Source organism: Haliotis asinina, chromosome 13 (assembly GCF_037392515.1).
Source record: "Haliotis asinina isolate JCU_RB_2024 chromosome 13, JCU_Hal_asi_v2, whole genome shotgun sequence".
Lineage (NCBI taxonomy): Eukaryota > Metazoa > Mollusca > Gastropoda > Lepetellida > Haliotidae > Haliotis > Haliotis asinina.
In genome coordinates this window covers 52,766,634-52,789,978 of record NC_090292.1, presented here as the reverse complement: position 1 = coordinate 52,789,978, position 23,345 = coordinate 52,766,634, and the positions used below count along the sequence as shown (strand labels likewise).

The 23,345-nt window shown below is 39.3% G+C and overlaps 1 protein-coding gene across 1 annotated transcript; it reads right to left on the bottom strand.

Moving 5' to 3' along the window:
- Positions 1-13,682: 13,682 nt before the first annotated feature.
- On the bottom strand, positions 13,683-22,967 carry LOC137259687 (fibronectin type 3 and ankyrin repeat domains protein 1-like). Its single transcript, XM_067797284.1, has 3 exons — positions 22,640-22,967; positions 14,824-14,889; positions 13,683-14,083 (listed from the first exon to the last, which is right to left on the bottom strand). The coding sequence occupies exons 1-3, from the start codon at positions 22,965-22,967 to the stop codon at positions 13,683-13,685; spliced, it is 795 nt and encodes a 264-aa protein (XP_067653385.1).
- Between the last annotated feature and the right edge of the window lie 378 nt (positions 22,968-23,345).

Here is a 23,345-nt window from a genome sequence, read left to right as displayed (position 1 = left end):
TAGACGGTTATGTCTAAATATGAACATTTGACAAGTCAAGGATATCAAAAGATAGTGGATTAGGGATACATAAACACAGTTAAAAGATTCTTAGTCTACCGTGAATTATTCCGAAATTGAATACACCTCAGAGGAATTTTACCGTGTTCCAATAAAAGGTTAAAGTATTCTTATAACAGGATTCACTACACTACACACCTATTACCTCCGACAATGTGGCATAAAACAGTACTGGACCTACCGTGACCTAGAATCACATCCAACACTTAATTCCCATAAATATCCGGTACGTGAATATAACAACACACACTGGAAGTTCAATCCAAAAATGGAATAAAGTTCCCTCTATCTGATTGTCCTGACGGTCTTGATTAAGGAACGCTGAATCAGCGACCAATTCATGCCGATATGCATTGTCTGAAGGCGAGATTTCGACTGAGTAACGCTAACAAGTGTTCAACGTATTTATATGAGAGGTGCGGACGTCAAAGTAGACAACGAAGTGTGCATTGTCCAACCCGATAAAATCACTATTATGAAACAATATGAAGCCGTAATAAGTAATTCTTAACACCATTACAGAGTTCACGACTTGAGGAATCCTATCGTGTAAGGAAAGTCAACAGTAATGCATTAAACAATAAAGTAGACAACTTAATGCGTGACTGACCTACTCGAAAATTATGAAGCTACCAGTTCAGAAAACAACTTTGTTACATTTAGAGATTAATGGATGTTAAAACACACCTGAAAAGTAAGCCACAAACATAGGCTACCAATAGCTATCAATTTGGTGAGTCTTACATAGGGAATAAGTGACCGAATAAGTCCGTAAGTAGAACTTTGTCGAAAACAGGTCGCCATCGACTAAAGGGAGGGAACTCTTACGGTCAGTCTCGTAACATCTTCACACAGGTTATCCTGTCTACATCCGGAGTGAGCCAGGTTAGTTTTACACCGCACTCATCAATATTCAAGCCATATGGCGGCAGTCTGTAAATAATCGAGTCTGGACCAGGCAATCCAGTGATCAATAGCATGAGGTTCAGTCTCCACAACTGGGAACTGATGACATGTGTCAACCAAGTGCGCAAGCCTGACCGCTCGATCCTAATGTAGTGTAGTTTTGTAGACAATGCATAAACTTGAATTAAGTAGAAAAACGACAAATAGACACATTCAGTATCAGATATCACAACATGGCACACGTGCTCAGTATCAGCGTAAGACAGAAAAATATGTTCTGAGTCAAACAGTCAATGCAAGTACACAAGGCAACACGTTTCTTTCTATGTTGAATTTTTAGCACCAAGGATCAAGGGCAGTGACTTATAAAATCTGGGAAACCTTCCCTGGGTTGAAAACTAATTTTGGCCCCGGTTACATAAATAAATCTCAGCTAAGCCCTTTTATATCATTTACAATATCTCGTCCATGATGGACTGACACCATATTTGATATTTAGAGGTCAGGGTTGAGGTCTGTTTTGAATGTGATCATAAATACTCAGGCAAATACTTCCCAGCAAATACAGTTTCAGTTGCAATGATCCTGGGAGCTTATGTATCCACTTTGGCAAAGTTTAATGTTCAACATACGAAGAAATAATGTTATTCCTTGAAATAGTACCTAGTCCTGTTCTTTCAACTCTATCACAAATTATAAATACATGAAATCCTAACGGCAGCATACAGGTCAAGTTGCATGTTAATCATGCAAATCTGATATAACACTAGCCACGAATCTGTGTTATTCTGCAAAACATAACTAGCCTGGCATTTCCTTTTTCTTCTCCTCATTTGGTCACTCCATGCCCATGATCGAAAATGAACATAAAATGTCGTCACGCTTGTGTATACAGTCAATCACATTATAATTCACTTACTGTCAGTAGTATTTAATTTTTGATAATCATGTCAATTTCATAAAAAAAATGTACGTCAGCTCAGTCAGTGTGCACGCTATTTACTTACACCAAATATGTGTTAAAACAGAACTGATCGGCGGTAATAAATGGCTTATATTCGTACATTAGTTTAAGATAAATCATATCGCAAGTATGAAATATATTGTCACTCACCTGTTTCGCACCGAAGATGATACATCCACGCTTGTTGACAAACACGATCTCAGCTGGCATCCTTGTTCCGGGGCCTCTCAATATTAATGAGAGTCAACATTTGACGGCACATTTCTCAATGTACGAAAAAAAGGTGTGTCTAGCTTTGCTATCCCCCTTTCCATTGGTTCATTTGTATTCTTTGTGCAATCAGGGACAACGTCACAAATGCGCGTAGACGCATCCCCGACTCCCGTTTTTACCCCGTTTTCTGACCATGTTTTTGTGCTTACGAGAAGGACTGTTTCGGTTATCTCCCCTGGCTGGATATCGCAAATGTTGGATCCAAGCTATCAGTTTAGTATCTACCAGATCTACAGCCACGCTCGCATGAAAAAATCGCGGATTGCAGCGCATCTGTTTCTGCAATTCTTTTCACCCCCTTTAATAAGATTTTAAGTTCGCCAGAACTCAATAACAACACCTTGCCTACGTAAGTAAACGCGTATCTTCACGCTCACGTCTTTCAGTGAGAGACAGGTTGTGTTTGCACAAATGTTTTTGTAATTGCCATGAACCAACGTCCTGCACATGAACAAAATGCATATTTAATCCAATATAACTGAGGATTGATTCGTAACAGAATGATATCCCCTACAGTATTGGGTATACGTATGTGCCAAACTGCATACTTATTGCTTCTAGATTTACTATATATTTACTTTTCTGTTATTAACCATGTTTAGTAACACATCGCACACATTCATAGCTGTCCAGACAATGGCAGTCACGTGATCACGTTCACTCACAAATTCCAAGAAAGCAATCGGAACATTTGACGATGACCATAAACATCCCATGTAAAGACAGTGCTGTTTCTTATTTTTGCATTCTGAATTAATCGCCCCTTTCCGCTAACAGTTGCGGCAACACACTAGCTGTCACTAACAGTGGTGACTGCTCGCCTACTCGTCTCAGTGTTTCTGACATACATATACTGAGAAAGTAAAAAATGGGATCACACGATATTTCAGATTTTAATCACGTCAAACATACAAACTTGATTTATTGTTTTCAGTTCAAATAAAGTAAAGCAGTTTCGAGTCCCCGATGTGATCTCGCGACTTCCAGTCAGTGTCCTCGTTGTATATAATATTATATTTTGATCGGGGAATACATGGGATCCTGTATTTCGTATATCCTTCAGAATATATGTAATTACATCTAAATCGGCACCCGTGGCGAGCCACCTCCTCGTGGTGGGTGCTGGGTAACGCTAAGAGCTCGCCGACACCCCCGTTGTGGACCCGGGGGGATATTTGGTCCACCAACCTGTTTGCCGTGGGTTGCGGCCCTGTGTCGGTGGAGGAGGGGATCCTGGTGGTTGAGGGCAATAGGTGCCTGCAATCGTGTTCCTATTGCCTAATACACCACTTCGGCCCTGACTTCACCTAGACGGGAGGTTGAATGGGCCCGGTTCAACCAATCGGCTGGTCACGCCAAGCCCTTAGCATTACTGTATGTAATGTTACACAAAATTTTGAGAATCGTAAGATGGATATTATTAGGTCTTGGCCGATTTTTGGATCTTCTGAATTTCAAATTTTACTAATTCATATTTTTGCCTAGAGTCATATGCCCAGAAGGCGGTGGCTCATGGGCGAATCTGGTGGAATTATTAATGTTTTAATTCTTCTGCTGGAGTATATCATCCGAGTATCCTTGGTGCTGTAAGCTGGAGGCCCGCTTACTTTAGCATTGTCCTTGTGATACTCCGTGGTGGGTGGGGAGCTCGGATGATGAACCATTTAAACTAACCATGGCTTATGAGAACCCAACAAAAAAACAAAACAACGTCCACTTGATATTGACCCTGTTGATACTGACCATAGACCGTCTGCATCGATTGAGTATTGGCCGCGTTTCATTGTTATTGAGACTCCTGACAAGACACCATTAAAGTTGAACCCCTTTGCTGTATCCAAGGGTATTCAAGGTATTGCAGGGGGTGTGAAGAACATAAGACGCTTACGTTCAGGTGCCCTGTTAGCAGAGTGCGGAAAAAAGCAACAAGCAACTAATTTGCTGAACATCAAATCTTTCGTGGGTATTCCGGTCACGGTTTCTGCACACAAAACCTTGAATTCAAGCAAAGGTATCGTTAGAAATCGAGACCGATTGTTTGATGATATGTCGGAACTTGATATAGGATCTGAAATGAAGGATCAAGGTGTACTCTTCGTCAAGCGCTTTTCAACTCGGAGAAACAGTGAAACCATCAAAACGAACATCTATCTGTTTACTTTTTCATGTCCTAATGCTCCCAAATCAGTGAAGGCAGGCTACTGTAACATTCCAGTTGATACCTACATCCCCAACCCGCTCAGGTGTTTTAAATGCCAGAAATATGGACACGGCGTAAATACTTGCACATTGTCTGTTGTGTGTGCTCACTGTGGTGAGAAGACACACACAACAGAAGATTGTGACAGTGACTATAAAAAATGCACCAATTGCTCAGGCGACCATTCGCCATTTTCTAAACAGTGTCCTATTTGGAAAGAGCAAATGGAGATCAATAAAATAAAATTTACACAAACTATCTCTTTTTCTGAGGCCAAAAAACTGGTAAATAGATCTGGTCTTTCGGAAAGTTATGCTACAGTAACAAAAATATCATCGGGGTGTAGCTCTAAAACAACATCAACCACAGGGTGCCAAAATACCTTGACTTGGGTAAATTGTGATTCTCCACAGACTTTGTGCACTGCTATATCATCACAGACTGAGGAATCACTTCCTAGTACATCAAAGTCTTCTTCCGATCACAAATCATCATCTCAGTCACACTCAAAGTCTCAATCGACAGCTGATAGTCAACACACTGTCAAAAGTAAACCGAAGCCAAAGCCTGATGCTTCAAAACAACAAAGTGGCAGAGCTCCTAAAGGGTCACAGAACAAAATTCAACTGTTTAATAAATACGGGTCTCTTGAAGACATGGACGTTTCTGAAAACGTCCATTTTAGGGCACATAGCTTGTCGCCCTCCAAAAGAGTGCGGGGTAGATCCCCAATAAATCCCCCTAAAAGATAGTTTATTCCAATAATATTATACAGTGGAACTGCAGAGGACTGAGGACAAATTTACATGAATTACAGCTATTAGTCCAAGATTTCACACCTTCAGTGTTATGTCTCCAAGAGAAATATTTAAAGCAAACAGATACATTTGATCTTCGTCATTTTAATGCATATCATTGTTTTTCACCTCCAGGTGATAGGGCCACTGGCGGATCATCCATTCTAGTCAAACAAAACGTTATTCAAAGCCCTGTTTCACTTAATACTAATATGCAGGCTGTTGCAATGAGAATTACTTTACATGTAGCGTTTACGCTATGCTCTCTTTATATTTCTCCGTCTTCGACGTTTGCTAAAACCGATCTTCAAGCTCTATATGATCAGCTCCCGAAGCCCTGTATTATAATGGGAGATTTAAATGGGCACAACCCACTCTGGGGTAGTGTAAATACAAACACTAGAGGCAAATTGTTGGAGGACTTTTGTTCTGACAATGACTTATGTATTTATAATGATGGTTCCAACACATATTTACACCCTGGTACAGGGACTTATTCTCCTCTCGACTTGTCATTGACAAATTCAGAACTATTAAATTAATTTGAATGGTCAGTCCACGATGACCTCTGTGGAAGTGACCATTTTCCCACTATATTAAAAGCTGTAACTCCATCTGATGTTCCTCCATCATCAAGACGGAATTTTAAAAAGGCTAACTGGGCTTTATATGAAACACTGTGTGCTGAAAAACTTAAACCTGAACGTTTTATTGACGTTCCTGATGCTATTAAATCTTTTTTCTGATGAACTGAATTCCATAGCTGATGAGTGTATGCCAAATTCCTCTGTAGTTCCACACATAAGACAACCATGGTTCAACGATGAGTGCAAACAAGCTAGGAAGGCAAGGAAAAAGGCAGAACATTATTTCAGTCGCCATCCTATGGTACATAATTTAAATAAATTTAAAATTTTAAATGCTAAAGCACGGCGTACTTTTAAACAGAACAAACGCCAATCTTGGCAAAATTATGTATCTAAAATAAATTCTCGGACACCCATGTCCAAGGTATGGAACATGGTCCAAAAAATTAAAGGTAAAGGTACTAAATCTAGTGTCCATCATCTTAAACAGGGAGATCAGTTACTTACTGATAAATCAGATATTGCAAATAAACTGTGCGAAATACTCTCTAAACACGCTTCCTCTTCTAATTATTTACCTAAATTCCAGCAGTATCAAGAACAACAAGAAATGAGAAACATTAATTTCAGCTCAGATAATGGGGAAGCTTATAATGAAACGTTTTCTATTCATGAGCTCCATACTGCTCTTGATCAAGCTCATAATACTGCTACAGGAGCTGATAACATACATGATCAACTCCTGAAGCACTTACCAGAATCCTGTTAAGAGACGCTCTTAACAATTTTTGATGATATTTGGACTTCCGGGAAATTTCCTTCTTCATGGCGTGATGCTAAAGTAGTACCAATACCTAAACCTGGACGTGATCATACCGATCCATCCAATTATCGTCCGATTTCATTAACTAGCTGTGTTTGTAAGACCATGGAACGCATGATAAATAATCGACTTGTTTGGTACTTGGAAACAAATAACCTCATAACAGATATCCAATGTGGTTTCCGTAAAAACAGAAGTACTGTCGATCACTTAGTGCGTTTAGAATCATTTGTTAAAAACGCGCTGATTAATAAACAACACGCTGTGTATATCTTTTTTTATCTCGAGAAGGCATATGACACAACCTGGAAATATGGCATTTTGAGAGATTTACATGATTTCGGTTTGCGAGGTCGTTTGCCTGAATTCATAGGCAATTTTTTAAATAACAGACAATTTCAAGTCCGCGTGGGTTCTACCCTGTCTGATCATTACAATCAGGATCAGGGTGTTCCACAAGGCAGTATTTTGTCTGTCACACTTTTTAGTATAAAGATAAATAGTTTATCAAAAGTTTTAAACGATTCAATTGATGGATCGTTATTTGTGGATGATTTTAATATTTCTTGTCGAGGGAAAAATATGCATACTATTGAACGGCAACTGCAGCTGTGTTTGAACAAAATAGATAAATGGTGTCTTGAAAATGGCTTCAAATTTTCTAAATCAAACACCAATTGTATACATTTCTGCCGTAAATATAAACCTCATGAAGACCCAGAACTATTTATAGGTGGCAACCCTATCAAGGTTGTCAAGGAGGCTAAGTTCTTGGGACTTGTTTTTGATTCACATTTGACCTTAAATCCCTTAAAACCAAATGCTTGAAGGCACTCGATTTATTAAAGGTTGTTTCTAATTCAAAGTGGGGAGGGGATCAGACTACCCTCCTTCACTTGTATAGATCACTCATCCGCTCAAAACTTGATTATGGCTCAATCGTATATGGTGGAGCCTGTAAAAGCAACCTGAAACTATTAGATTCTGTCCATCACCAAGGTCTAAGACTTTGTCTTGGTTCCTTCAGAACTTCACCTATTGACAGTCTCTACGTTGAGGCTGATGAACCATCTCTTGAGCAGTGCCGTATTAAGTTAGCTTTAAAATACATTACTAAATTATACTCTAATGAATCTAACCCTGCCTATAACTGTGTTTTCAGTCCCCTTTAAGAGGATTTATACAATAAAAAATCTTCTGTTGTTCCACCTCTAGGACACAGAATTAAACCATTTCTTGCTGCTGCCGGCATTGAGCTGGAAAATAGGGCTCCTTCCCGTCTTCTCTCTTCTCCGCCTTGGCAGTTGGTTAGGCCCCAAGTGGACCTAACACTGACCACATTTAAAAAATCAGAAACTAATGAATTACAGTATAAAAAAGAATATAATGAATTGAAACCTAAATATAGCAGTTATAAATCCTTATTTACAGATGGGTCCAAGGACGGTGGCGCAGTAGCTTGTGCCACTGTCATTGGATCCAGAACAACATCTTCTAGATTACCAGACAACAGTTCTATTTTTACCGCTGAGGCTAACGCCATATTAACAGATCTTAAATATATTCAAAGACGCCATAAACATAAACAATATATAATCTATTCCGACTCTCTTTCTTGCCTTCAGACTATTACAAATCTTTCTTGTAAACATCCACTTTTAATAGAAATTATTGAATTATATAATGATCTTGCTACTGGCCAATACGACATCGTCTTCTGGTGGTTACCCAGCCACGTTGGCATTTATGGTAACGGAATGGCCGATCTTGCTGCTAAGGCAGCACTTAACAAATCTGCGCAACCACTTCGTATTCCTTATTCTGACTACAAAGCTTGCATTAGAGCTTACACTCGTGATCTGATGCAGAAGAAGTGGGACGCCCAAGTAGGTATAAATAAACTACATGAAATAAAACCCTACATTGGTTATACATACTTGGGTTGTCAGTCCAGATTTGAAGAAGTCATTTTGCGACGATGTCGTATTGGCCACACAAGATACACTCATGCATACCTTTTAAAAGGTGAGGATCCTCCGTTTTGTATCCCTTGTGATGAGAGAGTCACGGTCAAGCATATTCTGCTTGACTGTGTTGAATTCTCCATCACAAGGGATAAATTTTTCAATGTCAAAACTATCAAGGACCTTTTTAGCACTGTTAGTTGTCATTTAATCATTGGTTTTTTAAAAGAAATTGATTTTTGGGTGGAATTTTGAAAATTATGTTGTGTAAATAGATGCATTTTAATGATTGGTAGTTTGAATTAGTAACTTGAATTGTTGGTGGCTGTACCCTCAAAGGGGGTTGAAGTATTGTAAAATTATTGTCCTCCTGATAGGGTACGTAAGTCCACAAACATTCACAGTAAATTTAAGTCTACCGGGATTTTAATCGTAGCATTCATGTTCTTTTAATTTCGGCTAACTTTTCATAAAATCGCCAGCAACTGAAGGGATGGTGTAAATCCAACTAGGGACCATGCAGGTAGCAAAGGTACTGTAAGTCCCCATGGTTCCTAGTGTGGTGATCTACCTTCTGTTGTTGGCGATCTATAGTCTTATATTGTATTGTCTAAATAGTGCTATTAGTTTTAACTTTCCATGCTAGTTTTAATTGAAATTGTGATATTCTAGTTGTTTTACTGTCCTTCGTTGACGGGTTTTTATGATTTATATATGCTCTTTTTCATTGTTGAATGTTCTCGTCACGATATGGCTGAGATATTGCCGATGTGACGTTAAGTATTAACTCACACTTAACTCACACACTCACACACGTAAGTCCAAAACATTCTATGTAAATTTAGTACGACCAAACTTTTAATCGTGGCGTATATGTTCTTTTTAATAATGGCTAACTTTCAGTATAATCGCCAACGGCTGAGGGGATGGTGTAAATCCATCTGGGGTCCATGCAGGTAGCAAAGGTACTGTAAGTCCCCATGGTCCGTAGTCTGGTGATCTACCTTCAGTTGTTGGCGATCTACAGCCCGTATTTTATGTTGTATTGTCCGAATAGTGATATTTGTTTTAAATCTCCACACTAGTTTTAATTGTAAACGTCATACTCTAGTGGTTTTACTGTCCTTTGACGACAGATTTTTATAATGTATACATATTTCATTTCAGTATCAACATGTTCTCGTCACGATATGGCTGAAATATTGCCAATGTGACGGTAAATATTAACCCACTCACCCACTCACTCAATAAAATTTCAACACAATCCAGCGAGTTCCCTACAGTTGACCTTTCACGGTCGAAAACCAAACGAGAGAAAGGGTCAACTTGGTAGGCGGGTTCTGCCCTTGTCTTGGATTTTCCCACCAGAATTGACTACATTTAGATGGGCTACTGTCTACGTTTCTACACTATGCAAATAAATTCCACTTTTATTAGAATTTGAATAAAAGCCAGTAAATACCCCGACAGTGACTTTTTGCTTGTCGAAGACCCAAACTGTAGCATTTCAAAACAGAAGAGTCAACTTGCAAGGTTGGGTACTGTGCCGCAGTTAACACCCCACCAAGACACATTATACTGACTCCGAGGTGGCCAATCCCTGTTGTACCCAGTAACGCCGAGCGCCAGACAGGGACCAACAAGTACCATACATTAGCATGTTTTGGTATGACGCGGTCACGGATCGTACCATCGACCTTCCGCCCTCCGGGCGGGCGCACTAACCACTACACCACGGAGGCGGTCTATATTAAAAGGGTGATAACAACAAATACACGCAAATCTATCACAACAGGTAATCAATTTATGGCTGTGTATTATTAAAATATCAGGAAAGGAAATTATTGTTTGTTTTGTGTTTAACGCCAAATACAGCCATACGTTGGCTGTATGCCCGCGTTCAGTAAATAAAGGACCAGGTAATCCAGTGATCAACAGCATGAGCATCGATCTACGTAACTGAGGTACAATCTCTCAACCAAGTCAGCGGGCCTGATCACCCGATCCCGTTAGTCGCTAAGACTCCCATACTTCAACATAAGAAGTAAGACTTGCGACTGGCGAAGAGCATCGATCGCTTTGAGGAGTGGCGCCCTGGGAGCTATTTTTAACTTCACTTCGTTAATTTGTGGTTTCTGAAACATGCATGCCATCAAAGTTTACAAGAACGCCCTGACAAATCAGTTTTGTACGTAAAAGTTGTGTTTCAGTTTTGTCGAGCCCAATCTTACAATTGTCGATATTTACCATATCACAGACAACAGAACCGTTTTGTTATTCTTTGTTTGTCAAACATGAGAGATTGACTTCAATTTCACATAACGGTGGAATTTCTGCCACGACTATATTCCAAGATGTTATTACTGCCGCTATGTAAATACGATAGAAATATTTATAAAAGTATTTGATTTTCTTCCAATAGTAGTGATTTAGAATAATTTGGATCTGCCAACTTCGTACAAGTTCCATTTCATTATGGTACACTCTGAAATTACTACTTCATGACGCACGTAATGTCCTTAGCATCAACAAAGTACAGAAATCACTGCTTAAGATTTGCCTATTTAGTTATTTAGAGCCACACTCGTCTATATTCCAGCTATAGGGCAGTGGTCAGTAAATGTTCGGGTTTGGGAAGATGCAATCCAGTGATCAATGGCATCAGTACTGATCTACGCAACTGGGGTACGATGACATGTGTCAAGCAAGTCGGCGAACATCACCCAATCCCGTTGGTCGCCAAGACTGATTCTAAACCGGATCTTTACACGTTCACGTACTGTATAAGAGTCACAACTGTCACCTATTTCAAGTCTGCAAGCCACCAGTAGATATCGACGACGACAACAGTGTGGAAAATAGAAACGTACAAACGCCGAACTTTCGACAGATTGGATAGTGTTCACAAAGACCTGTCATGAAACCACCATAACGCCATGCATATTTCACATTCAGCTGTGACAAATGCATTTTTAAATTCTTCGTGTATTTAGTATAAAATAACAAATGGTCTTTCTCTGCAATACCAAGTGTAGAGATGCTACCAAACGAAATATATTTGGTGTCAAAACGAACACTGTGCTGGTAGGACTGCGCTTGTTTGACATGCAAACACAGAACAATCACATGTTTTAACGTTTATAGACTGTGTAACATTTTCTCAAATTGCCAGACATTTGATGATTTACGAACTAGTAATTGTTTCTGTCCATCGTGACTGACGCAAACCAACGATGCAACGACAGCAGAATCACTGGCCTTTGTAACTTCTTTATGCTGCAATAAACAAACAAACGATAAATAAATAAATACACGAATAAATACATTTTCAGGGCAGGAAGTCTCTGATTACTTATGTCACGTTTGTTTTGTGTATAAACGACTCCTGAATCAAGGCATGCCATTTCAATACATCCTGGGTGACAATGTCAATGACTTCGACATTTTATAAAAGTTTGTCATGGGTAGCCATGTTGTATGTCAAATCTGCTGCATATATATTGATGATAAAATTTAAGACAACACCTGGTTGAACGTGATGTAAATGAAACCATTCAAATGAATACCTTGAATGAATAACAGTTTTCAGTGGCCTACATATTCGTCTCACCAGTTCAGAAAACAATATGCACGTGCATTAAGTGTTTTGCCCGTGCTTGCAACTGAAATGGATGCATGTACATATTTATCAGAACATTGTTTCGAGAGTAGTGCCGTGTGAGTTGACGATTCAGTAAAATGGCTCACAACCAGTTATCTGAGGCCACAAAATGGCAAAATGAGAGAAGGTGAGATGTCCTTGCGACTGATTACAAGACGTGTTAACATCTGTCACAGCGTCATCAGCAAGTTCGTGAAAGAAACACCACAAGACAGGTGAAGTCAAGGTTGTCGCTGGACGAGGTTGACTCAAAAAGGCCGATTTGATAGATGATAGATCTAAACGTCTGCTAAGATCCGGGTTTGATTCCCCACGTGGGTACAGTGTGTGAAACCCATTTCGGGTGTCCCCCGCTAGGGTGTTGCTGGAATATTGATAAAAAGCAACGTAAAACTACGCTAACGCACTCACTCACTCACTCAAACTATCAAATACACATGTATAACGTAAAGCTCACTTCTGCGTCTCTGTTTGCCTGCCACTAAGACGATTTAAAGGCTTATCCCATGTTTATAGGTGGGATTTCAGCATCATCATTCGTGACTTGATTACATGCCACTGATCACTAATTGGCTGTTTTCAAAATTTAGTTCAATGGATAAATATCCAATATTTACATTTACATGCATACATACAGTAAACGATACCGCGAATGTCAACATGGCGAGATTTACGACGTGCATAATTATTGCCGGTCATTTCAGCAATTGTATTTCACCTTATAACAGCATGTTAGACGAAGTAAGAGCAGTGGAGGAGATATAATTGTCTTTTTGCTATTCAAGACAAAATAAAACTGAGAGGTTTTAGGTGATGCTTGTTTTCAATTTAGTTTTGTATATTGTGCGTTTAGTCACTGCAGAATGGGTGCATGTGAAACCCAACCTTGTTAAATCTTGCAATAATCAGCTGCACACTTCCATTCTCCTTTTGTTAAGCAACAGCGACGACATGGTATTTCAGTAACACTGCTTGTGTTCTGTGGCAGTGCGCCTGAGAAGACGGCCGAGCATCTCTGTATGTCTGTGACGTCATCAGCAGTATGACGTCACTGTCAATGTACAAATGGCGCCACGTCAACTGGGTGAACCTGAGCTCAGTCTGAGGTCACAGAGTGCAGCGACATATAAACAAACAGTTTGTTGTTGTCTGTTTCACAATTCGCGATATTCACAGAATAGAATTAACACAGAATTATGTCAAGACAGGCGACGTTTCCGTACAATCACTCATAGTTTATGTTTACACTCACTGCACATTTTTTTTACCTGATCATGCGAGGTTCCAAACACAAAACATGACAAAATGTCTGAAAATAATTTCATCAACTTTTATTTCTATTCAGAAAAAAAGGAAATCAAGTGAATTGTGACACACGACTACATGAAAGGCACACACCAGTTCAGTGTTAGTAACGACACCGTTTGTGTCCACACTGACACCGATATCAGTGTGCACCACGTGACACCAGGAGATCCACCACTCGTTGATGTCCCCAGAGTCTCGCGTAGTCGGCCGCTGTCCACCCATAGTTGGTCCTGGTGTTGAAGTCCACCACGTTGAGGTCCAGGATCAGCTTCACGATCTCCAGGTCTCCACGTTTAGAGGCGAAATGAAGGACGTTGCTACCGCGCCTGTCCACCAGTGACACATCAGCCCCTCTACCCACCAGGAACTCCACCACGTCACTGTGTCCACTCTCTGCTGCCGCCATCACCGGTGTCATGCTGTTCTGTCCTCTATAGTTGATGTTCACGTGACCCGCTGCCAGGATCCGTTTCACTCTCTCCAGGTCACCGCGACTGCTGTCGTCGTAGAGGTCGCGGCCTGCTGCTGCTGATGGAGTCGCTGTAACACAAAGTAAACTGTGTACACCAGACATCTTTGTCACACATCTACAATGTTTACATCATGTTGATAAATGTCTCAGACATTGCTACGTCATTTAAACAATTCCATCATGGCTGACAACAATCCAACTTGACACGAATGTCAGCATGTGGTTTCTGGAATTAACGATGGTGTGTTTGACATGTAACTTTCTGTTAGAGTCAGATGTTGTAGCATTATTTTGTGTACGACTTGAGAGTGTCGATGTTTGTTGAACTTTACCAGGTGATAGTGTCAGTACATCCGTTGCTGCTGGGTTTTCCAACCTACCGTGGTGATCAGAGTCTTGTGTAGTCACTGGCGTCGGTGGAACTGTCGTGCTGGGTGTCAGATCCTGACTAGCGTCAGGCCGAACCAGGGGACATTTTGTTCAGAAGACGATACAAAGCACATAAACATTTTGGTTTCGCCTTTCTAGATACGTTTCGCCTTTCAATATTATGCATGATTAAATTCTAAGTACATATCTTATGGACAAAGTATTAACCATATATCATTCAATTTCATTGAAATAACTCTTAAAAGCACGAAAAACGTTACACATCCTAATATTTATTTTTACAGTTTGAAATTCTGCCCATCGATAGCGGGTGATATTCATCCCTCAAGTCAAAATCACCACTGACATATACATAAGTGAGGTAAATAAAGGGAGAATTAAAAACTGAGCTTCCTGCCTGCTGGGTTTTCCTACCTACTCTGTAGGTCTTGTGTCGTTACAGGCGCTGGTGAAACCATGTATTTCTGGCTCGGGTCATGCGAGGCTGAAACAAGGAGAATTTTAATGAGAAAAGTATACATAGCACAAAAATATTTAAATTATTACTACTGGCCTCAGGTTCTGCTTTCCACAAATGTTTTGCCTTTCAATAGTATGTATTGATAAATACAGTTATAACAGAGGTGTTGAATGTATGGTTTGCTATCATGCAGATTTCATTTCCTAAATATATTTTCACAGTTTGCTTCAGTAAATGTAATAAGGTTTGTATTGTGCATTGACGGTGTGATGAGAGTTGAGATCGCCCCCTTTGTCCAAGTGTTGTATTTGAATAAATACATATTTTCCTACAACATAAAATTTAAATTTTAAATTATCTCTGCTCTGGGCAAACAATTTCAATTCAACTTACCGACCACTATTTAACTAATCACATCACATTTATCAACTTAATTATGTATAGCTCCTCAGTGTATTATCTCGGCATTGTGCATATTGTTGCCATTTGATAAATAAACAGCGAAGAACAGGAATTATGAAATGTAATTGTGTCTTAATACGTCTTGCACGAGTCTGTACACGGTATTTTAGACACATTCTAATGTGAAGCAGATTAAAACTTCAGTGTTTTTCAGGCAGTGTGAAGGGCAACACGTCAACTTGAGTCAGTGTTTGTGCAACACAGTTGTAATTTGTGTCAGGCATATTCTGTAAAGCTCTCACAAAATGGCTGAATACCGAGTGACAGCGACAGAGCACACGCCTACTAACTTAGGCAGAAGCTCATGAAGTCTTCCGTGAAAGAGGTAAATGTCACCAGGTCAAAGGTTAACGGTAAGTGAGAGCTCATAATTTGATAAAATGTAACAGGCCTATCAGGTGAAACGCTGCGTTGTTATGTTTCCCCAGACCTTCCATCGTCCCCCGTCAGGGACAGGCTAAACACAGGTCTGGGTGTAAACATTGTGTGAAGCAAACACTTGGTTCCTACCAACATTCATACTGCTTTACAGCAGTCATACAATATACATTTACACTATTTCATCTAGTTTCATAAGTCAGTTTAAAGTGATAAGATGAGAACTTACCCACCAGTAACGTACGTCCTAACAAGAGCGACACCTCACTGCTATTTGAGAAATGCTTTGACTGGCGACGCCACGAAGCAGAGCTGCCAGCTATGACGTCAGTGTGACGTGTTAGGTTAGGAGCACGACAACGTTTGGCGCTCGCCTGCTTGGACTGATCAACAACTCTATGAGTAAATATTTCCAATCGTCCAATGATTGCTCTCTAGTTTCGTTTAGCATGTTACAACACAGTGCGCGTTACCTGTGGCATGACATGGGCAACAATTGTATATTAGCATGTCGGACACTACCTTAAATTGCACTAATTCACCGACTGTTTGTATCGCTTAATTCCTTATTTATGCATTAAAAAAGTGTATGAGTCCCCTTTCATAACAGGTCATATCTGGATATTAGTAGACCTCAAAGACTTAGGTGTAAATAACTGAGATCACTCTGTCAAACAAGGACATTGAGGTACTTGCATTGAGCGTATACTGCTAAATATAACCTTGAAAGACAAACTGCTGCTTTCTGAACCAGTTTGTACCACAACTGTCTCCATAAACGGTGAAGAAAAGGGATGGTGGGATAGCCTTGTGGTTCATGTGTTTGCTCTTTAGGCTGAAGACATTGGTTCGATTGCCTTCATGGTAACTATGTGTGAAGCTCACTTATGGTGTGCCCTAATATTGCCGGAGTATTACTAAAGGTGTCCGAAAAATGAACAAATTCGATCTGAAGAACATCATGTTCCTATTATGTAAAGTAAAATTTTGAAACATGAATTTCATATGTTGGTTTTTCACTTTTGCAGTGCTGAAGGAAGACATGCTATGGTCAAGCAAAATTGCTTCACAGTTGATACAAATTACCTACATTACATATGCCATATTTAGTTGTTCTATATGGAAAACATCTATCTTTTCGATATACATACATTGATAAAAAATAGTAATGTGTTGATAGGACTGCAGCAACATGTTACAACAACTGATGCTTCAGTTCAAGATCGAAGCTTTATGAATAGTGGTTAACACATAGATGTGAGTTCTCTTGCAAGGAAAGCTTGCTCACAATATTGTCCATAAAGCCTCCAGTTGTATTAAAAACAATGCACACAATTATGCACCTGAAACAGTGAGTGAGTGAGTTAATATTTTACGTCACATCGGCATTATCTCAGCCATATCGTCACCTGAAACAGTCTTTTGCACATTCCATCCAAATATTAAGAATGAAACTGTGTCTTTGAAATTGAAAACTGAAAGCAAAACTCTGCAGTCAAATATCAGGCGTATAAACAACACCCATCCTTTAGCCTTGAGCCGCTGAACACTTTGTGTTCTAATCACAGCTTCATGTAGGGCACCAGATAAATATACATAAACATTACATACAGTGTCGAATGGAATTTAATGGAATATCTATGTATCTATAATATTGTTTTGTGTATCTGCTACGTTTTCTAAATGACTTCCTACAAAGTCTGTACATATGCCAATATGTCCCTTATCTGGAGCCAGTTTCAGTGATGAACAGGCTGAATACAACTTTCAATATGCTAAATATAAGCATATATTCATTTTCATCATCACTGTGAAACGTCTTTATTAGACGTTTTCTGTGGACAATGAACATATTTCATTTGTGATACGTGTTGAGTGAGAGTGATGTACACGTATTTTGGGAGTTTGTGAAACCATGATCTGTGTTCACTGAAATCAAAATCTGTTTCCTGGAATTTTAACACAGTGTTAACACAATTGGTCCTTTGTGTTTTAACCATAACATTACTGAGTGAGTGAGTGAGTTAAGATTTAACGTCACATCGGCAATATTACAGCCATATCGTGACGAGAACAAGTAATTATAATACTACAAATACATTAATAGCACATACATTGTAAAACCCTGTCAACGAAGGACAGTAAAACTAACTAGAATATCACAGAGTAGAATCTAAAACTAGTGAATAGACCTTAAAACAATGCATCTATACAGGACAGTACAATATAAAAATGAGCTATAGGTTGCTAACACCTGAAGGTGAGATCACCATACTAAGGACCATGGGGACTTACAGTACATTTGCTTCCTGCAAGGACCCTAGTTGGATTTACATCATCCCTTCAGATGTTAGCAATTGAGACAAATCTAGCCATAAAGTAAAAACACACTTATTCTACGATTAAAAAGCTGGAAAACTGAAATTTACTCCAAATGTTTGAGGACTTACGTACCCTCTCAAGGGGACAATTGTTTTACGGTACTTCAACCCCCTTTGAGGGTACAGCCGCTAGCGATTTGAGTTACTAATTTAATCTTCCAATTTTAAAATATTTATCTATTTACAATTCAGTTAACAAATCTAACTCCTTTAAAAATGCAATAATTAAATGAGGGCTAACATTTTTAAAAAGATCCTTCATAGTTTGCATAACATTACTGCCATCAACACCCAACATGATACATTATAATGTAAAGTTGTAGCTAAAGGGATAAAAAGAGATAAAAAGGGGTAAAATTTGCATGAGTATACAACAGTAGCCTGTGACAATTTTATGTGCCTGTAATGGATTCTAAAATGTAGTTTTTAACAATTATTCTTGTCATCCACTCATATCATGACTGTCTCACTCAGAGCTGGAGGAAATACTTGAACACCAGCCACTGGTAAAGTGATGCCTGCAGACATCAAGACCACTTTTAAGTGGTTCACCACTATTACGAAATGCAGTGAACAAAGATATAATTAATACAGTAGGTATAGGGTGAAAATAAGAATGCCGCTGTTGAGCCGATGCAGGGCTAATGTTGGGCCAATGAAGTATCCAACATGTCGATCGGATGAGCAAAACTTCATCGGCCCGATGCAGTTGGCCGAAGTCGGCCCGATGCTGGCTTGCTCCGTGGTGGGTGAGGACCTCGGATGACGAACCAATATACCAGTAATCATGGATTACGAAACCCCTAACAAAAAAAACCAAAAACAAACGTCAACTGGAAAATGATGATCAGCATCGACCCTCTATACAAATTGATCACTGGCCACGTTTTTTGATTATCGAGACCACTTTAAATCCCTTTGCAATTTCAAAAGGCATCTCTGGCATTGCAGGTGAGGTGAAAGATCAGGTTCACTGTTGATTGAATGTAGCAGAAAACAACAAGCTACCAACCTGTTATCAAGTGATATGTTTGTCGGAGTCCCGGTAGTAGTTTCTGCCCACAGAACACTGAATACAAGCAAAGGTATAGTTCGAGACCGTGGGCGTCTTCTAGGAGACATGACTGAGGAGTATCTTTCGTCAAACGTTTCACAACACGGAAAAATAATGAGACTGTGCAAACCAACACATATCTGTTTTCATTTTCAGCTCCAACACCTCCAAAGTCGATCAAAGCAGGTTACTGCAATCTGAATGTTGACTTATATATTCCAAACCCTCTGTGCTGCTTTAAGTGTCAAAAGTACGGACATGGTGTTAATACTTGCACATTGTCTGTTACATGTGCTCACTGTGCCGAGAATACACATGTAACCGAAGATTGTGACAGTATTCACAAAAAATGTGCAAACTGTCGAGGAAATCATTCATCCTTTTCGAAAGAATGTCCCATTTGGAAATTGCAAATGGAAATTATCAAAATAAAATTTTCCAGGAACGTCAGTTTTGCTGAAGCAAGACAGATTGTACAATCTACTGAGCACACTGAAACGTATGCCTCTGTCACAAAGACATCTGAAACCTTATCAAAACGAACAACTACGCCAGTACTAACTTCGTCAAGCTGTCAGACTGACCTGACATGAGTAAATTCAGATATTCCTCAGTCTATCTCTCCTGATCTTCCACAGTCTATCTCAGAACAGTCTACTCAGACAGATACAGCACAGTCTACACAAAACGCCATATCTCCGTCAACTACAAATCCTTCACAGTCTGACAGAAACGATAAACAAACTGTAAAATCGAAATTCAAGACAAGGCCAGGGACGTCGAAATCAAATCGAGCACAAAGGCGTCAGATAATAAAATGGTTTAACAAGTTTCGATCACATCCATCCCAGATACATAGCTTTTCGCCCTCTGAGAAAGCTCGGGGTAGATCCCCAATCAACATTGGAATCCTTCGTTAAAAATGCTACAGTGAATAAACAACATGCTGTATCAATTTTATTTGATCTCGAGAAAGCTTATGATACGACGTGGAAGCATTGCATTTTGAAGAATTTACATGATTTTGGGTTGAGAGGCGGTTTGCCTCTTTTTATATCAGAGTTTTCAAAAGACAGGCAATTTCAAGTCCGAGTGGGTTCTACCCTGTCTGATCAGGTTGTCCCTCAAGGCAGTATTTTGTCTGTCACTTTCTTTAGCATTAAAATCAACAGTTTATTCAAGGTTTTAAATGATTCGATTGATGGATCACTTTTTCTGGATGATCTCCTATCGTGGTAAAAATATGCATATTATTGAAAGGCAACTGCAGTTGTGTTTAAACAAAATAAATAAATGGTGTTTTGAAAACGGCGTTAATTTTTCTAAATCCAAAACTAATTGTATACACTTTTGTAGAAAATATAAGCCACATAAGGACCCTGAACTATCTTTAAATGGCACTCCCATCAAGGTTGTAAAGGAGGCCAAGTTCTTGGGTTTAATTTTCGATTCTCATTTAACCTTTTTACCGCACATTAAATCCCTTAAAGCTAAACGCCTGAAGGTACTAGATTTGTTGAAAATTGTTTCCAACTCAAAGTGGGGAGGGGATCAAACTATCCTCTTACACCTATATCGATCACTGGTTCGTTCAAAACTCGATTATGGCTCCATCGTATATGGTGGAGCCTGCAAAAACACCTTAAATTTCTTGATTCTGTCCACCACCAAGGCCTAAGACTTTGTCTTCGGACGTTCAGAACCTCACGTATTGACACTCTCTATGCTGAGGCCGATGAACCATCTCTTACTCAACGTCGTATAAATTGTCTTTACAATGCATTATTAAATTATATTCTAATGAATCTAATCCTGCATATAACTGTGTGTTTAATCCACTTTATGAGAATTTATACAAGAAGTCTTCTCTTGTTCCACCTCTAGGGCACAGAATTAAACCCTTTCTTTCTTCGGCCGGCATTAAGCTGGAAAACATAGCTCCCTCCCGTCTTCTTTCTTCTCCTCCTTGGCAGTTGGTTAGGCCACAAGTTGACCTAACATTAACTTCATTTAAAAAATCAGAAACTAATGAATTACAATATAAACAAATATATAATCATTTAAAAAGTAAATATAGCAATTACAAACCCTTATTTACAGATGATTCCAAGGACGGTGGTGCGGTAGCTTGTACCACTGTCATTGGATCCAGAGCAATATCTTCTAGAATTCCAGGTAAGAGCTCTATTTTTACAGCAGAAGCTAACGCCATACTAACAGCTCTTAAATATATTAGAAGACGCCCTAAACATAAACAGTATATAATCTATTCCGACTCTCTTTCTTGCCTTCAGGCTATTAAAAATATTTCTTGTAAACATCCACTTTTAATAGCAATTATTGAATTGTATAATAATCTTGCTACTGGCCAATACGACATCGTCTTCTGTTGGTTACCCAGCCATGTAGGCATTTCTGGTAAAACAATGGCCGATCTTGCTGCCAAGGCAGCACTCAACAAATCTGTGACACCACTTCTTATTCCATACACTGATTACAAAGCTAGCATTAGAACTTACATCCGTGATCTGATGCAGAAGAAGTGGGACACCCAAGTAGGTATAAATAAATTGCGTGAACTAAAACCGTATATTGGTTGCACCTACTTGGGTCGTCAGTCCAGATTTGAAGATGTTATTTTAAGACGATGTCGTATTGGCCATACACGATATGCTCATGTATACTTGTTAAAAGGTGAGGATCCTCCGTTTTGTATCCCTTGTGATGAGAGAGTCACGGTGAAACATATCCTGTTTGACTGTATTGAATTCCGTCACAAGGGATATATATTTCAATGTAAAAACAATTTAGGATCTTTTTAACACTGTTAATTCTCATTTAATCATTGGTTTTTTAAAGGAAATTCATTTCTTGGTTGAATTCTGAGTAGCATGTGCTGTAAATAGATGTATTTTAATGATTGGTAGTTTATATTTAGTAACTAGAATTGGCTCTACCCTCAAAGGGGGTTCAAGTATTGTAAAATTATTGTCCTCCTGAGAGGGTACCTGAGTCCAAAAACATTCAAAGTAAATTTAAATCTACCAGGTTTTTAATCGTAGTATTCTTGTTGTTTTAATTTTGGTTAGCATTTTGTACACTCGCCAGCAGCTGAAGGGATGATGTAAATCCAGCTAGGGTCCATGTAGGTAGGAAACGTACTGTAAGTCCCCATGGTCACTAGTATGGTGATCTGTTGTTGGCGATCTATAGCCTGTTTTTTTATATTGTATCGTCTAAATAGTGACATTAGTTTTAACTTTTCATGCTAGTTTAAATTGAAATTGTGATATTTTAGTTGTTTTACTGTCCTTCGTTGACAGATTTTTACAATATGCATATATTTCATTTAAGTGTTGATTTCAGTGTTCTCGTCACGATATGGCTGAGATATTGCCGATGTGACGTTAAATACGAGGGGATGTCAGTAAGCTTTGAGCCTTGCATAGAAAAACACAAAATATTGATATGAACCACATTTATTTTTGAACATAGTCACTTTGTGAGTCAAGACAGTTGTTCCATCTTTTCTGCCAGTCGCTGGTGCCATGTCTGTAGAAGGCGCCATTTTGGTCCTCAAACGAAGCCTCAGTAGCAGCAATAAGCTCATTATCATCCTGAAATCTACGACCACGCAAGTGTTTCTTGAGATGTGGGAACAGATGATAATCACTTGGTGCCAGGTCTGGAGAGTAGGGGGGATGCGGCAAGATTTCGTACCCGCATTCCTGGACAGCAGCGGCTGCAACGCGAGAGGTGTGTACTGGAGCATTGTCTTGATGTAGAAGAATATCACGTCTGATCTTGCCCCAGCGCTTCTCCTTCATTGACTGTCTCACTTAGCGCACTTAGTTAGCGGAATATTCCTCATTCATTGTTCTTCCTTTTGGTAAGTATTCTATGTGGATGACGCCTTTGCTATCCCAGAAGACTGTCACCATTACCTTCTGGACTGATCTGGGTGAGTGAGTGAGTTAATATTTAACGTCACATCGGCAATATTGCAGTCACATCGTGACGAGAATGATTAATTATAAAAAATACAAATGAATTGATAGCATATACATTGTAAAACCCTGTCAACGAAGGACAGTAAAACTACCTAGAATATCACAGAGTAGAAGGTAGAACTAGTGAAGAGACCTACAACAATGTACCTATAGAGGACAGTACAATATAAAAATGAGCTATAGGTTGCCAACAAC

What these genes read in the sequence shown, in the direction of transcription:
- LOC137259687 (XM_067797284.1), bottom strand. Translation starts at nt 22,967, where the DNA reads ATGAAGGAGAAGCGCTGGGGCAAGATCAGACGTGATATTCTTCTACAT. An exon ending in CAACTGTCTTGACTCACAAA is followed by an intron (nt 14,890 to 22,639) that starts GTGACTATGTTC and finishes TCCTTGTTTCAG; the next exon opens with CCTCGCATGACCCGAGCCAG. An exon ending in AACGACACAAGACCTACAGA is followed by an intron (nt 14,084 to 14,823) that starts GTAGGTAGGAAA and finishes TTTGTGTTACAG; the next exon opens with CGACTCCATCAGCAGCAGCA.